Source organism: Bombus impatiens, unplaced genomic scaffold (genome assembly GCF_000188095.3).
Source record: "Bombus impatiens unplaced genomic scaffold, BIMP_2.2 scf_0418, whole genome shotgun sequence".
Classification (NCBI taxonomy): domain Eukaryota; kingdom Metazoa; phylum Arthropoda; class Insecta; order Hymenoptera; family Apidae; genus Bombus; species Bombus impatiens.
In genome coordinates this window covers 2,513,265-2,528,348 of record NT_176837.1, presented here as the reverse complement: position 1 = coordinate 2,528,348, position 15,084 = coordinate 2,513,265, and the positions used below count along the sequence as shown (strand labels likewise).

General features: G+C 31.5%; 3 protein-coding genes across 3 annotated transcripts; 1 reads left to right on the top strand and 2 right to left on the bottom strand.

Annotated features, from left to right (window-relative positions):
* Positions 1 to 194: 194 nt before the first annotated feature.
* On the bottom strand, positions 195 to 4,958 carry LOC100747215 (ionotropic receptor 75a-like). The gene is made up of 10 exons (XM_033321247.1): positions 4,783 to 4,958; positions 4,526 to 4,704; positions 3,894 to 4,202; positions 3,636 to 3,763; positions 3,303 to 3,464; positions 2,853 to 3,067; positions 2,581 to 2,795; positions 2,072 to 2,340; positions 1,633 to 1,842; positions 195 to 1,471 (listed from the first exon to the last, which is right to left on the bottom strand). The coding sequence occupies exons 1-10, from the start codon at positions 4,922 to 4,924 to the stop codon at positions 1,345 to 1,347; spliced, it is 1,956 nt and encodes a 651-aa protein (XP_033177138.1). The 5' UTR covers positions 4,925 to 4,958; the 3' UTR covers positions 195 to 1,344.
* A 210-nt stretch (positions 4,959 to 5,168) lies between these two features.
* LOC100749003 (pancreatic triacylglycerol lipase) lies at positions 5,169 to 10,762 on the bottom strand. The gene is made up of 7 exons (XM_024368320.2): positions 10,572 to 10,762; positions 10,222 to 10,324; positions 8,663 to 8,811; positions 7,115 to 7,360; positions 6,280 to 6,486; positions 6,019 to 6,175; positions 5,169 to 5,549 (listed from the first exon to the last, which is right to left on the bottom strand). Exons 1-7 carry the CDS (start codon positions 10,615 to 10,617, stop codon positions 5,492 to 5,494), a joined length of 966 nt encoding a protein of 321 aa, XP_024224088.1. The 5' UTR covers positions 10,618 to 10,762; the 3' UTR covers positions 5,169 to 5,491.
* A 2,251-nt stretch (positions 10,763 to 13,013) lies between these two features.
* Positions 13,014 to 14,621, top strand: LOC100748883 (cyclin-dependent kinase 7). The gene is made up of 5 exons (XM_003490251.3): positions 13,014 to 13,253; positions 13,317 to 13,376; positions 13,459 to 13,567; positions 13,642 to 14,087; positions 14,164 to 14,621. The coding sequence occupies exons 1-5, from the start codon at positions 13,200 to 13,202 to the stop codon at positions 14,509 to 14,511; spliced, it is 1,017 nt and encodes a 338-aa protein (XP_003490299.1). The 5' UTR covers positions 13,014 to 13,199; the 3' UTR covers positions 14,512 to 14,621.
* The last annotated feature ends 463 nt before the right edge of the window (positions 14,622 to 15,084 follow it).

Genomic DNA, 15,084 nt, shown 5'->3' with positions numbered 1-15,084 from the left:
AAATCGATTACGACACCTACTGTCCAAGTTTCGCTTCTCATAAACCTACGGAAGTCGATTTTCACGCTGGGTTCTCTTATTATCGTAAATATGCCAGTGGTGCTTAGCGTTTTCAGAAGATTGAAGTCACCTATATATCGCACTGTTATATGAATTTGCCTAGATACTACATTTCTTCGAACAATCATTTTCTCCAAACAGAGAATTTTCACATTTACATTACGTTGTATTGGAAAATAATTCCATTTATATAATTCGTCAATATATGAATCGCCGTTTATAAGCTTCTAAGAAAACTGAGAGTGATAATACTAATTTATTTCATATATATTTATCAGTTCAGTATTTTAGATGTTTTATGACACTTTAATATCAAATGCGCTAAGTATATCATATTTCCAAATAATCAACGAAAGAGTTGCTTACCTACAATATCGCCACAAGAAAATCCTACGACATTTCGTACTTTTTTATACACAAAATAATCTCGGATGAATATATGATCCTGCGCGTTCGAAATTAAAACGAATTGCAATAAAAGGAACAAGACGGTATACATTATACTATTCTTTTCTCGAACCAAGAATTCTGTTCGAATATTAACACTGATCACATCGAATCGTTCGACATCGCCTGCCTTTCTATTACGTTATTTTATAATATTACTTTTGCATGACATTATAATGATGATAATAATATTAATAATAATAATGCAGGACGTATCATTTGGGATTCCGCTGAAAGACAAGCTTGTCGAACGATTTCGTGTAATTTGGCAAATTGCTCGAGTCACGAAAAGGAATGCATACAGCTCGATTAATCAATCATTCATTCGAACGTCCATTCGCAACGCGACAGTTCCAATGGAAACAAGCTAAGTCTCGCTATTGATCGAATTCCTGGTTACAGATCGACCGCATTATTACTTGCATTATTATTATTCATCTGTGTCGCGGTGTTTTATTCATTTCCTGTCAAAGGCTGCCTAAAATATGAATTTCACGACAAGCTAGATATTAATGGTATCGTATTGGAAGAGAACAGGAAAGGCAACGGATTTAAAAATTAATTACGCGATTGAAGATAATAGTAAACAAGCTACCGTAATCAATATCGATAATTAATTCAAGATCTGGCCATATTTAAATGTATATTTTGCTTTAATATTTTGAGGAAACTACGCGTGATCAAGGTTTTATATGTTTGAGAAAATCTAATAATTAAATGTAATAAAATACCGTATGTGTTATCTATAATAATTGGTAGAGAATCCTTCGTAGTTGTTCTAGCGACTAATCGGCAAATTCGCGCTTATGGCAATTATATCGCGGCAATGGGTAAGCTTTAGGGATTTTGAAAAGGGCTCCATTTACTAAAAAAGTTTCTCAGAGACTGATTCACGTTTCGTAAATATAGCAGAGGCGAAGTCCAGTCGATCAAGCGTTTCTTTCCCATCATGAAACTTGGAAGTCTAAAAAAGATTATTTTGAATAGTTTTTATACCATCCTACATAGATAGAATAATATTAACTAATTAATTAATGTTACTTATTGTACAAAAATTGAGAATTTAATACGTATATAGTATACGTTTCGTATATTAAATTCTCTTAAATTAAATTTGTAATTTACCGTGCTGGGAAAAGACAGAAGACGATATTCTCAACGATGCAAATGAGAATCGATAGAACCAGTGAGATACACAAGAACATGAAAATCGGTGCAGCTTCGTGAATCGATAGAGGTTCGGCGATAAGTAGGTTGATCGGACAAAATGGTTTTCTAGCCGCCCATCGCTTCAATTCGCGTTTCTGAATGCCAACGTTTTGAATTTTAATCAAGCTAAAAAAAGTAACATACGTATCTTCAAAAGATCTTTCGTTCGATCTTCGTTCGAGTTTTACATTTGTTACAGAAATTATGCATAAAACGTAATTTCAATTGATTTCTAAATACTCTGATCTTCTCGACTTTCTAATTAATTTCATGTTCTCTCGATTGATGCTTTCGAATCGTTTCGAAATACCTGCAATAGGTCGATCTACATTTACATGTATATTGACTTTCGTACCCTACTTTCATCAGTTCAGTAAAAGGGCTGTGATGCCTGGCATAAAATGCGAGAACAGCACGCAACAGATGAACCTCCGTAAGTTCGCAGATACTTCGGCGAGTGAACGACTGTTCGATGTAAGGATAAGCTGAATCGATCATCGTGTGATAGGCTAAATGACCCTCCGCCACGCGATTAAGTCCTTCTTCTAGTGATAAATATCTATCCGACTCTGGTATTTTCGACCACCGATTGTCATAAAAATATCTTACTTCTTTGTCTGGCACCTATGGCATAAAAATTGTAATATTGAAGAAAATTTTTTAAATATGAAGTCTTTTTCAATAAAAATTTGTTCTATTATATGTATATATTATTTGTAATATTAAACTGTATTCGTCCTGGAGAGTTACATTTTATTCCAAAATTATGTTCATGAAAATGAATTATTAAAAGATTATATTATTTATTTTATTTTATTTCGAAATATTTTGTTTTTAAATATGTAGCTGCATAAGAGGTATTACCCGAAGAAAGGAGCGAATATACGACGTAGGCTGCACCGCAAGTTTCATATTGCTCTTTGCCAAACTAATCAAAGAATCGTTCATCTTCTCGCCTCTGTTTTTCAAACGATTCGATACGACACTCGCCGAATAATAATTCAAAATTAATAAACCGACGAACAAGATTTGTAGGAATGCTATACGACTTGCGCAACGTGTTGGAACGAACGCAGAGCCTGAATGAGAAAATGTCGTGTCAAAAAAATCCAAAAACATCTTCTTTCATGATATACCTTGTTGGGACAAAGCTCCTATTGTGAGCAAAACAGAGAGGCCATAAATCTCTGTAGGAGTTTGCACGCCTTCTAATCTTAGTAAGATAACTAGAATTGTTGTCACGATTCCTATCATGGCCAGTATCACATACCATACTTTCACAGACAAGGGTTTCAGAAATTGTCCTGGTTTAATTTTCGTCGATGATATCGTGCGAAACATAAAACACGACCTACGACAATGAGATACAATTAATGCGAATTTAGAAGAGAAGATTAGAATAGTGAAATTACGATACGATCAAATTACAGAAAAAAAGAAAGAAAGAAGAACAACAGGAATTCTTGTACCTTAGACGATTATTCATGTTCATTGAAATACTATTTCTGAGAACATTATGAATACATATAAGATACAAGACACACTAAACGGTATGAAGAAGTATGAAGAAGCAAGTAGTAATGTACCGTATTGGCCAGACCGGTCCGATTATGTCTCCGTTATCTAATCTGCCGATCCTCATCGCCACTGGACTTGCCGAGAGGTCTATGAGTTTCTCTTTGAAAGCCGCGAAAACAGGTCCGGAATTATCGAATCTTCTTTGCGCATTTATTTGCACGATCTCCATACTGCAAAGTAGAAACCAACGAATGAATAAAAATTCTTTTGTTTGAAAAGAATCACAGATTAATATTTAGCGGTTGTCTTTAAAGTGCGTAGAACACATATTTAATACGGTTGAAAGGAAACTGTGCTGCTAATAGAATTTATAAATTTGTCGAATTCAATATAATTTTTACGTGAAATTGAAGATGTCGGACAAATGTTGTAACAATACGTAGAGAAATTTCGATCGCCCATATTTTGACTTCATGCTATATTGTAGCATCATCTCGTGAAAAGTCATGTTTTCTGGTTTAAAACCGATCTGTAAATTTCTTAGTTTATAGATTACTTTAATGACTATTCTATCTGTCGAAGTATACCATATATAAAATTCTAATTTCATTAATTATATTAATCGGATAATGATCATAGAAAGAACTGGCACAACTTACAACGATCCCAACTTTGAGTTTCATCCCGTGCAAATTCGATCTTCTTTCGAATTTCGATTCATTTAAGGTAACGTTTAATCCAGTTTTATTGCTCCACGTTCCAAAGCGCGTTACATTCATCGATCCTCCTCGATCTTTGCAAGGATTATACACATCGTATAAAATATAGTTGTTCGCTGATGGCACAGCAATTATAACATCGGTAGAGATAGTGAACGCGTCATCGTTTAATATTTCCAATACATGGGTCAGGTTCGAACCCAAAATTAACCATTTGTGCATTTCATCGTACATAGAATATTTAGTTGCCTATGTGCAATAGATATTATGCACTTTATTTTAATGTTTGATACTTGTGAGATTAGAACAAAAATAGAAAATGATTCAATACATGTGAGATTAAGACTTTAGTGGTACAATAATTCCCCTTTCTTAGAACAATTTAATGCGATTAAACCTTTGAATTCTTATGAATATGTAAATTATTTTTAGGTATAACAATTCTTAAATAACTAGGTATATTTAAAAAGGAAAAGAAAAGATCAAGAATAGATTTAGGACAGTAATATAATGATATTAATATTTCAGACATTTATGGAAGTAAGAAAAAATTCCGAGTATAAATTACTTACTTCCACAAGGACTTTAGTATGTCTCTTACGATCGCATCGAGAATCCAAAAAAACGCCCAACCAATTGTACTCCGCTCTTAAAACTTTTTTCATATCTAATCGCGATTCATCCGTAGAGTTCAATATTGAAATATACGTGGTGTACATATTGTTGAAGGTTTTTGCGAGTTTAAAATTATCTGTTTTTAACGAAATAAAGATAAGATCCTGTGTGTTTAATTAAAAAGAACCTTTATAGAAAACCTTTCGCTACGCACTTTCCATGTTGTCGCAAGAAAATCCAACGATTCTTTCCACTTTTCTGAATGCAAAGTAATCACGGATGAAGTTGTTTTCATTAGCGCACAAATTAGCAATTAATTGCACTATTAAAAGCAACGAAAAATACACTCGATTCATCGTACAGAATTATCTTCCGAAGGAACGTTTTCAGTACAACATTTGGTCGGTCTTGCGCTAATATTGTTCATGAATATTCTATTATCTCGTTAATATTGTATTTCTGCATTTATTAATCACAACTACCTTGTATTATTAATACAACAGCTCCATATTTCTTCGTAAACCTTCATTTCATGATCCGTCTATTGTTTCTGAATATTGTAATAATATTTGCTATAATGTGAATGACAAAGTACACAAATTTCAAAGTAACCAATACAACGTTTATTTCTATTTCATTCTGCAAAAGTACGCGAACGAGAGAAAGTGTCATTAACACGTGTCATTTTAATTAATATAATTTGTACTTTTGTTGTACGACATGAAACGATACCGGTTCGCCACCGATTTCGATTTCGTTCGTCCGATTAATTAAAAAAAAAAAAAAAAGAAAAATGTAGAATTCGAATAAAATTGCGCACGCTGCATAAATAAAGTAACTTGTAAATGACTAGTACAGATCATTTTGATGCCGCAAATACAGGATCATCATCATGTAGAGTTGTTCCAAATGTTCATTGTCGCTCATTCTATTGCGAACGGAGGTACGTCGTTCGTTGTTAAGTAAAATTTTCCTCGCAACCTGAAACGATTAAAACGAAATTAAGTTTGATAATTGAATGCGTAATAATGGAGGAGCTTATAACAAAAACGAATTATGATATATAATAAGAAGCTTATCGAATTTTTTAACTTTTCATATATGGTAAAATCAGTGAAAATAATCTATTCCCTGACTTGTCATTAAATGAAAATCAAACATTTCAATTCAATTTTATCAAAGTAATCTTTATCAACATTCCACAACTTTATGATTTACTTAAATATAGTTCCTTTGTAATATAATTACAGACACATTTATAACGATTGTGTAATACGATAAATATTTCGTTTAAAAGAATAGAAATGAAACAAATAATATTGAACAGAAATTAAAGATGTTAGAATATTTTTCCATTTTTTCGAAAAAGACAAGCATAAACGAGGACCGTTTTTATTATGAGCTCTTCAATTTTTATATGACACAAAATCAACAAAATTAAATATCTTACGACGTGGACGCGTATTCTCCCATCAGAACAATCGGATTATAATCGCAACGTCCTTCTATGTATTTCTCCCAATTTTCACAGGTTCTTGCTTTAAAACCAGCCGTACTGCCTATACTCTCTGTCATGTACTGATGAGCTCGCGAATGGCTGCAGTAAGCTGACAAACATTCGACGATTGTTAAATTCTAATTAAAGTTTGTCAGATACACTGTTTCATAAATAATTTTGTTGGAAGCTTAATGAAACAAAAAAGATGTTTACTTGTAGTTGGTAGAAACGAACAACCAGGTTGTGGAAACTTCCCATTGTTAGGATAAAAATCAGCGTGGCCAAGTGGAGCCAAAAATCCAAAGGCAGGTCCGCTCGTATGAATTACGTCCACGAATTGGGCATCGGTTGGATCTAATCTGTATTCTGGATCGACAATTCCGAAGACTGTTTCAAACAACGGACTAGCTGGATCTAGGCCTTCGAATCATACCACATCATATTAAAAATAAAAAGAGATAACATAAGTGTGTGATAAATTTAACCCTTTACAACTGTGAAATTTTGTTTGTTTGCAAAAAAAAAAAAGAAAAATTATGATTGATTACACTTTCTTGTTTCGATTTCAAGGATATAAAATAATAACTATCGTAAATAAATTATTTAATATAAACATAATGATATAGTAATAAAATACAATAGTACAATAATAATGAAGCAAAATGTAATTTAAAAGATATAGATTCGTGGATATGTAACTTTTAAATTGAACGACGCTATAGAGCAGTGTTGTCCAATCTTTTTAAGTCATCAGCAACACTTCGCTATACAAAAAATATTTTCAATAAAACATGGCAATTTATTTTTATTGTATATGACGATGCAGCTATATTAAAATAAATATACATGTTAAAAATATGTATATTAAAAAGGAAACATGTATGCTAAAAATCTTCAACTATAAAATACCTTCAACTATATTTCAACTATAAAAAAAACCACGGCGATTCCTTAGAAAATATTTGATGGTTTTCTTAAACTTAATTTGGAAGTTATAGAGGCTTAACAAACTCTAGATTAACAATGAATACATCCTAATGAAATATACCTGTTATTCTGCCAATACGTCCATCCAAGTAAGCTCCAGCGTATCCTGCCACGTGTGAACCCAAGCTATGACCACTGATGTGAACATCCTTGTACTCAAGATTCGACTCGCGATTCAAAAATTCTAAAAAATCTCCGAGGAACTCGCCCACTTTCCGTGTGTTGTTTGCCGCTACTGGATAAACGTCGGCCGCCAAAACTCCCCATCCGACTACTATCACATTTACATCTTCATGAAGTAGATACGCTGTAATCATTCACGCATAATCGTATATAACTTTGTTCGACTAGAGTCAACGATATTAGAGATGATATATTAAAAATCGTCAAAACGTTGAAATCATGACATTGGATCAAGTCTGACGCAAGTTCAATGTCAAGAAGCGTGCAACTACATATAGGGTGTTGCAAAAAAAAGAGTCTAAGACTCTGTGAATTGATAGCATTTACTTAAAGGAGTAAAAAATATTTCACAAGGTTTTAAAGCCTTTTAAATTGGATTAAATTCTATATATATGAATTATTTATTTATTGAAAATATATTTTATTAAGGTTTAAAAGGCTTTAAAACCTTAATAAATAATTTTAATTTGGATTAAATTCTATATATATGAATTATTTATTTATTGAAAATATATTTTATTAAGGTTTTAAAAGGCTTTAAAACCTTAATAAAAACCTTTAAAAGGCTTTAAAATCTTAATAAAATATATTTTCAATAAATAAATAATTCATATATATAGAATTTAATCCAAATTAAAATATGTTATCTAGGATTACTATAACAAATGTTTTAAATAAAACAAATATTAGCAATCATTACAGAATTGCAAGTGTTATTGCAAATATAATTCACGTGAAAGTCAAAGTACCTATTAAGCAGTTAATTGTTGACGTGCTTGTGATACTTTCAGGAGTATGATTATTTTATGTTATGATTTCTTTTGTTTCAATGGTTGGGATAATGATGGACTAAAATGATCGAATAAAATTATTTTGTGAAGTAACGCAGAAGAAATTTAAGCGTATCTGGAATAATTGAAGGATACAAAATTGTTTTGCGACAATTTCTGACTACAAAATATACCGTGCAAGGACAATGAAGGCAAAAAGGTAATACACATTTGTTAAGGAGGTTTTGAAAAAGTTCTAAATCGAAATTTCTCACAGTTACGTCAGGAACTTAACGCGAGAAAGCAAAAACTTGTTAAGTGATCAATTAACTTGTTATCGTGCTGACCCTTGAACCTGACGACGTCGATTCCGTGTTTACCGAAACGGATTGACCCTGATTGTAATTAAATTTCACTGGCTCGGCACCATCGACATTTCTAGAAATTCCTTAGAATTCGCTTTTCCTTCTTCCTCTTTCATTCTCGTTTTCTCGGCCTCTAGTTCGCTTCGTTTTAAAGCGACGCTAACTTTATTACGAATACAAAGTTTCATTAAATCGAAATTATAATTCATAACACGAGTAGCTATGATTCGATATTATGAGACAAAAACTTGTCTGTCTGCTAATTATCGAGAAAGGCTCGTGTTTACGTACCATCTATCAAACCTCGTACCCAGGCTTCGTTTCCGGTGTCACTAAATCCGTGAATAATGAATTTCGTTGGTCGACTTTCATTGAAGTGAGATGCGTAAAGAACCTCGGTGTTGTTTAGAAACAGCTGCTCCTCGCCAAACGGATTTTCTCTTTGCAAAAGGAAAGTTCTTTTATTATTTTAGCATTAAATTATTTTAAAATTACATTCTACAAATTATTATTCTATTTATTATTATTATTCTACAAATTATCCTACAAAAATTGAAACCGCTAATAATGCCAAATATTTCTGACTTAATGTTCTTTTATCAATAATTTCTCCTAACCTTTTAATATTACATAAATCCACTGATGTTATACGTTTTTCGAAATTCTTTTACATCTTTTTCCGATATTCTTCCCCGTCTGTAACGAAATGTTTGTGATTCTTGTCGTACCATAGCATACATAAAATAATTTATTCTATTAATAAGCAAAAAAGCATCTGTGTTTCCTAAAAAAGTTATTATAATTTCGCACGAAATTTAATCATAGTCTATCTCAGATTCATAGTGACAAAATACCTTTTTTACGTTGATTTACGATTTTTGTTTCAGTAAAACACTTTGTTTGCCATGGAGTTAATGATTCGAGTGGTCTTTATGAAACCATCTCCGACAATCGGAACGAGGAATTCTCGAGGCGCCGCCATCGCAAGTGGCGCCTCAATTTTCCTTCCCGGTTTTAGATCGAGTCGATCAACAAGAAAAGGCAAAGCAGTGCAAAAAGAATAAGAAAAGGAGGCGCGTCCACGATATTCACGCATCGATGATAGTCAGTGGAGCGTCAGCGCTGAGAATAGAATTTGCCGGCTTGCTGATTGCATGTATCGTTAAAAAATTGATGCATCGTTTACGAACGACGAACGATAAAGCTCGCCTCTGCACGGACGAAAAATTCGCAGCACGAACCGCGCGTTGCCAAGGAGAAGCGCGGATTTTCTTTAACGTATCACGTTCGCCCTTGCTTCGTCTCTTCTCTTTCCGAAAATATCTTAAAATTAAATCTTGAACTATGGGGAGCGTATACGTCCTTAAATATCGAACAATCATATATTAAAAACGTACAAATATTTATAATGTACAATCATTTTTATTTCCACTTATATGTGTTAAACCACAATTAATTATTTTAAGTACCTGCAAAAGCTGTCTTCATACTATATGTCGAAAAACTTTCAATTCTGAGGAAACTATAGTGAAAAAGTTAATATGTATTATGTTTAACGAAAGAATGAAAAAATATCAAAAAAGAAAAAATCGCTGTAATAGGTTTGTTCGAAACAGTGGAGAGATATTATATAAGAACTAACAAAATAAATAAAATAGGAGAAATAAAGCATATTGACATTGTATATGACATAACAAGCATTAAAGAATATTAACACTGAACAAACTTCTTTCCTTTCGACGGCTAGGAGTTATACCCTCGTGGATAACTATGTCCGCTGAGCTAACTTCAGTCATAACATTTGAACTTCCTTTAAATCGTCAAACAAAAACACTATATGTTCTATATACCTGGTGTACAGATTGAACATAGCGGGATCACGGGTGGTCTTGAACATGGACTTGATGACCGATTGCACATCGTTGAACAGTGTGTTTTGTGAATGCGCGAACGCTAGAACCACGAGGAAACAAAATTTGTTGAAAACGAAATATAAAAGTACATTATCCAAAGAGTCGCAGACTCATCTTAACCTTAAAAAAGACTATAAACTAAAGTCGATTATTATAAAGTTTGAATAAAATTCGGTAAGGTCACAATGAAGATAAATTCCAAATAGATTGAAATGTAGATACAATGAGAAGAACATTCGGTTCACTTTAGTAGACGTTAACGAAAAGATCCACGTGACTTCGTTTACCTGACAGAACGACCACTAAAAGGACGAGAATTTTGACGGATGACATGTCTCTCCGCGCGATACCGCTCGCCGTTGCACTGGATTACTACTGTAGCCGGCTTAGCAGTGGGCTACCATTCATCCTACTCCCGATTTCTCGTCTTTGATGTTCGATAAGCCCGGCAGCTATATTCATTTGTTTAATTAATACGACAGTTGCTCGAACGTGGATAGTTTCGAAAGTTGCTCACCCCTACCTCTTATAAGTAACCTTCCAAACTCTTCTCAATTTCGTAATTCCTACTACGACTTCGTTATTCGAGAAACGCTTTTTGCACTCTTTCGTGGGGAAAACGTGCCGATTATCGCTTAGATACATGTGTGTGTATTTGATTATACGTGAAATATTGGTTAGACTGTATATGTCGTGTTTCATCGTTTGAAACTGATATGAAAGTAGAAGACTACAAGGAAAAGTGTTTACTTTTTTGCTCTATGCAGAAACTTGACATGATTAAGTTCCATAATTATAATGTCTTGAAATTTTTGAAATGTCTTCACTTATACATATATACTACATGCACATACATTATGTGATAAATCATTACAAATTATTTAGTTTTAATGAAATCTTTGTTAGCTGTAAACCGGCTTGACCCAATTACAAGAAAGATTCCTATATTATTATTGTATCAGTATGATTGTTATTTGCACGAGTAACTAATGGAATTAAATTGAAGATATATCACTTATTGTAATTATTTATTATACTTGTTCATAGTATAATAAATAAAAAATGTATACAAAGTAACTAATGGAATTAAATTGAGGATATATCAATTATTGTAATTATTTATTATACTTGTTCATAGTATAATAAATGATAAATAAAAAATAAAAAATTTGCCAATAAAAAGTAAACATCTTCCATTTTTTCACTTATACAATTTTATATTTAATATAGATCACAAATCACGATTACATACTTTTTCTGAATAAAATATACATAAAAAACTAATTATGTATATTAGTAATGAATATTGAATTATATCATTTCATTGCAATAATCGAATAACATAATTCTATTTGTTAATTGGCAAGCAGCTATGTTAATGACGTCAAGCATAAAGATCAATACAGGTTACACGTATATTGTAATTAAACTACGGATGTTTACGCATATTTACGTATATTTTTATGAATACAGTTAAATATATGTAACCTAAATATCCTAATAAATAAATAAATAAATATATATATATATTTAATATTTTGCTGTACATTTATGCATATTTCAGTTTCTCACAAATGCATGAACGTCAGCAGTCTGATTATGAATACATTCATTAATGAATGAACAAATGTTTTGGTTTATTTTCATGATGATTTCAACGCAGTTTCTATACTGTTATGTTTACTTTGTTTATTTCCTTCAAACTATTCATTTCGTAATTTGAATGTCTGTCTCCACTAAAAAGTGTGATAATATTTTCGCAATAACATCTCTTATGTCTTAATGTTTAACATTTGGCAACGTGATATAGAAAGAACACATTCATTAAATGTGTAAACTTAAAGGAAGATGTCCCACGAACGTCGTTAAATTTAGAAAGTTTAATTATGATAGCGCGACTATCCCTGCTTTACTATCGTAAATGGTTATATCGTTCCTTTCCTCTATGTAACAGTCGAACGATCTTGCATGACAATTATTACATTTCTCCTTTATCAGTGCTTTTTTTTATCTCTATTATACCGACTATTGAAAAGTTCGATTACAATGCAGCGCCGATGATAATACTAGTTTCTTAACAATAAGAATATTTACTACATATAAAATTTTAATATTTAACATTTCTAAATTTATCCTATACGGTTTTTTAATAATGATGTATCCTTGAAGAGTATCAAGGATAAAATTTTACTCCATAAGAATTTTGTTGTAATAGTAGCGTATTAATATCATTTCAATGTTATCTATAATTGCGAACAATATCTAATATTGGATAATAATAAGAAATTGAGTTGCATTTGTGTGATTTTATTGAGTACTAAAGTAAAAGGTTATATTGGGGTGAAATTTCGCTTATCATGGCATTGGCGTTATTTGATGATAACTTTTAAGTGTTAAATGTATGTTAATGTCTCATCATATACAATTATTTGAATACACGGGAGGACAAAAAATGTAAAAACACATATAAACGATATATAAACGATAGTCACTAATAATAGATTATCTATTTCTTTTGGCATAAAACAAAAAGAAATATTTTTAATTTTTCATATCCTGTTTCAAAATAATTCGTTAGAAAAAGAAAGATCTTTTAAAGTGTTAGTAAAGATTAAATATTATTAATTTCTATATAGAATTATTATTTCTATATCAATTAAAATATCCCAAAATTATATTACATATTTCAATTAAATGCCAGGACATGTTCAAGCACGTGCAAATTGACGAATACAGCGACACGATGATACGAGGACACGACACAAGGTTTTCATTTACGTTTCATTTTGAAGCACATTAAACGAAGTATACTCATGAATGATACAAGATAGTATTATGTAAATTATTATGTAAAATATTTTTAAATAAGTAATTTATTTTTGAAAAAAATAAAAGTATTATTATATTTAGTAAATATGACAGAAAAATTGCGAAGATATGAGAAAATTGATTTCTTAGGAGAAGGACAGGTTAGTTGAAGATTATAAACTTCGTTATTAATGTTGTAAATATATTTATGAATTTTATTTCAGTTCGCTACTGTCTATAAAGCCAAAGATATCGAAACGTCCAAAATTGTTGCTGTGAAAAAGGTTTGTTATTTCACAATGATTTTATACACTGATCAAGTGTTAGTTCTTGAAGTGTCAATAATGTCATTTATGACAATTTCAGATTAAAGTTGGAAGTCGCGCAGAGGCTAGGGATGGTATAAATAGAACTGCATTACGAGAAATTAAATTATTGCAAGAATTAAAACACGATAATGTGATAGGTTTATTAGGTATATAAACGTATACATACGTTACAAGAATTTATATTGTAGTCAACATTCATATCATGTTATTGATATTTTAGATGTTTTTGGTCACAAGTCAAATGTCTCCTTAGTATTTGACTTTATGGATACAGATTTAGAGATAATAATAAAGGATAGTAATATAGTATTAACAGCTGCAAACATTAAAGCATATATGATCCAAACTTTACAAGGATTAGATTATTTACATTATAATTGGATACTGCACAGAGATTTGAAACCAAATAATTTACTGGTTAACTCTGAAGGTGTTTTGAAAATTGGTGATTTTGGTTTGGCCAAATTTTTTGGTTCACCTAACCGAATAAATACCCATCAGGTAGTAACAAGGTGGTATAGGTCACCTGAATTGTTGTATGGTGCAAGATTATATGGTACTGGAATTGATATGTGGGCAGTTGGTTGTATATTAGCAGAATTGTTATTACGTGTACCATTTTTACCTGGCGAATCTGACCTGGATCAACTTACTAGAATATTTCAGGTATATCCTTTTTATTGTAACCTGAAAAAGTTCTTAATTGCAATTATTTTCATATATTTACATACATAATTTTCAGACATTAGGCACACCCACTGAAGAAACGTGGCCAGGAATGACAGAATTACCAGATTTTATCCAATTCAAACCTTTTCCTGGTACACCACTAAAACATATATTTACTGCTGCTGGTGATGATCTCCTAGATTTAATTGCTAGTCTATTAAATGTAAATCCCTTGGAGAGATGTACATGTGATCAAGCTCTTCAAATGCCATACTTCAGCAACAAGCCTGCGCCAACTCCTGGACCTAGATTACCGCTTCCTACATCTGTAAAACGTCAGCCAGAGGAAAAGCCTAGTTTAAAGAGAAAACTACTGGAATCGATGGATGGTGCTTCCCTTGCAAAAAGATTACAGTTTTAACCATAAATTCAGTTAGATTTAATTGTAAATTGTTACGAGAACAAATTCATTGTTATTGTTTCCTTACTAATTTTACAATGAATAATCAATATAATATGCAATAAAATGAAGCAAGGAGATATAGACTGATTTGTATAAATGCATAATATACAAGTAAATTTAAAACATGAGATATAATATTAAACATCTACAATGAATTACTGCAGTAATATATGATATGCAATTTAATAATATATTTTTACAAAATTATTATGTAAATAACTAAAATCAAATAAACATCCATTTTATACGTTATTAACATTATATATCCTCGAAATACATGTGGCCTATATGTATACAAAATTAAAACAGGATGGGAATGTTATAGGCTGAAATAATAATACATATTTGAAAAATACAACATTATGCTGCATTACTTTTTATTAACTTAAAAACTAGTAAGAAATGTTTGATACGTGAACAATTTTGTAACTTGTGAAATATTAAATTTCGATAGCATAAAGAGGTGAATCGTTGATAACAAATTATTAAAACTGTAATCGCATTTCGCAGCTTTCCCTGTAGCGAGATTAA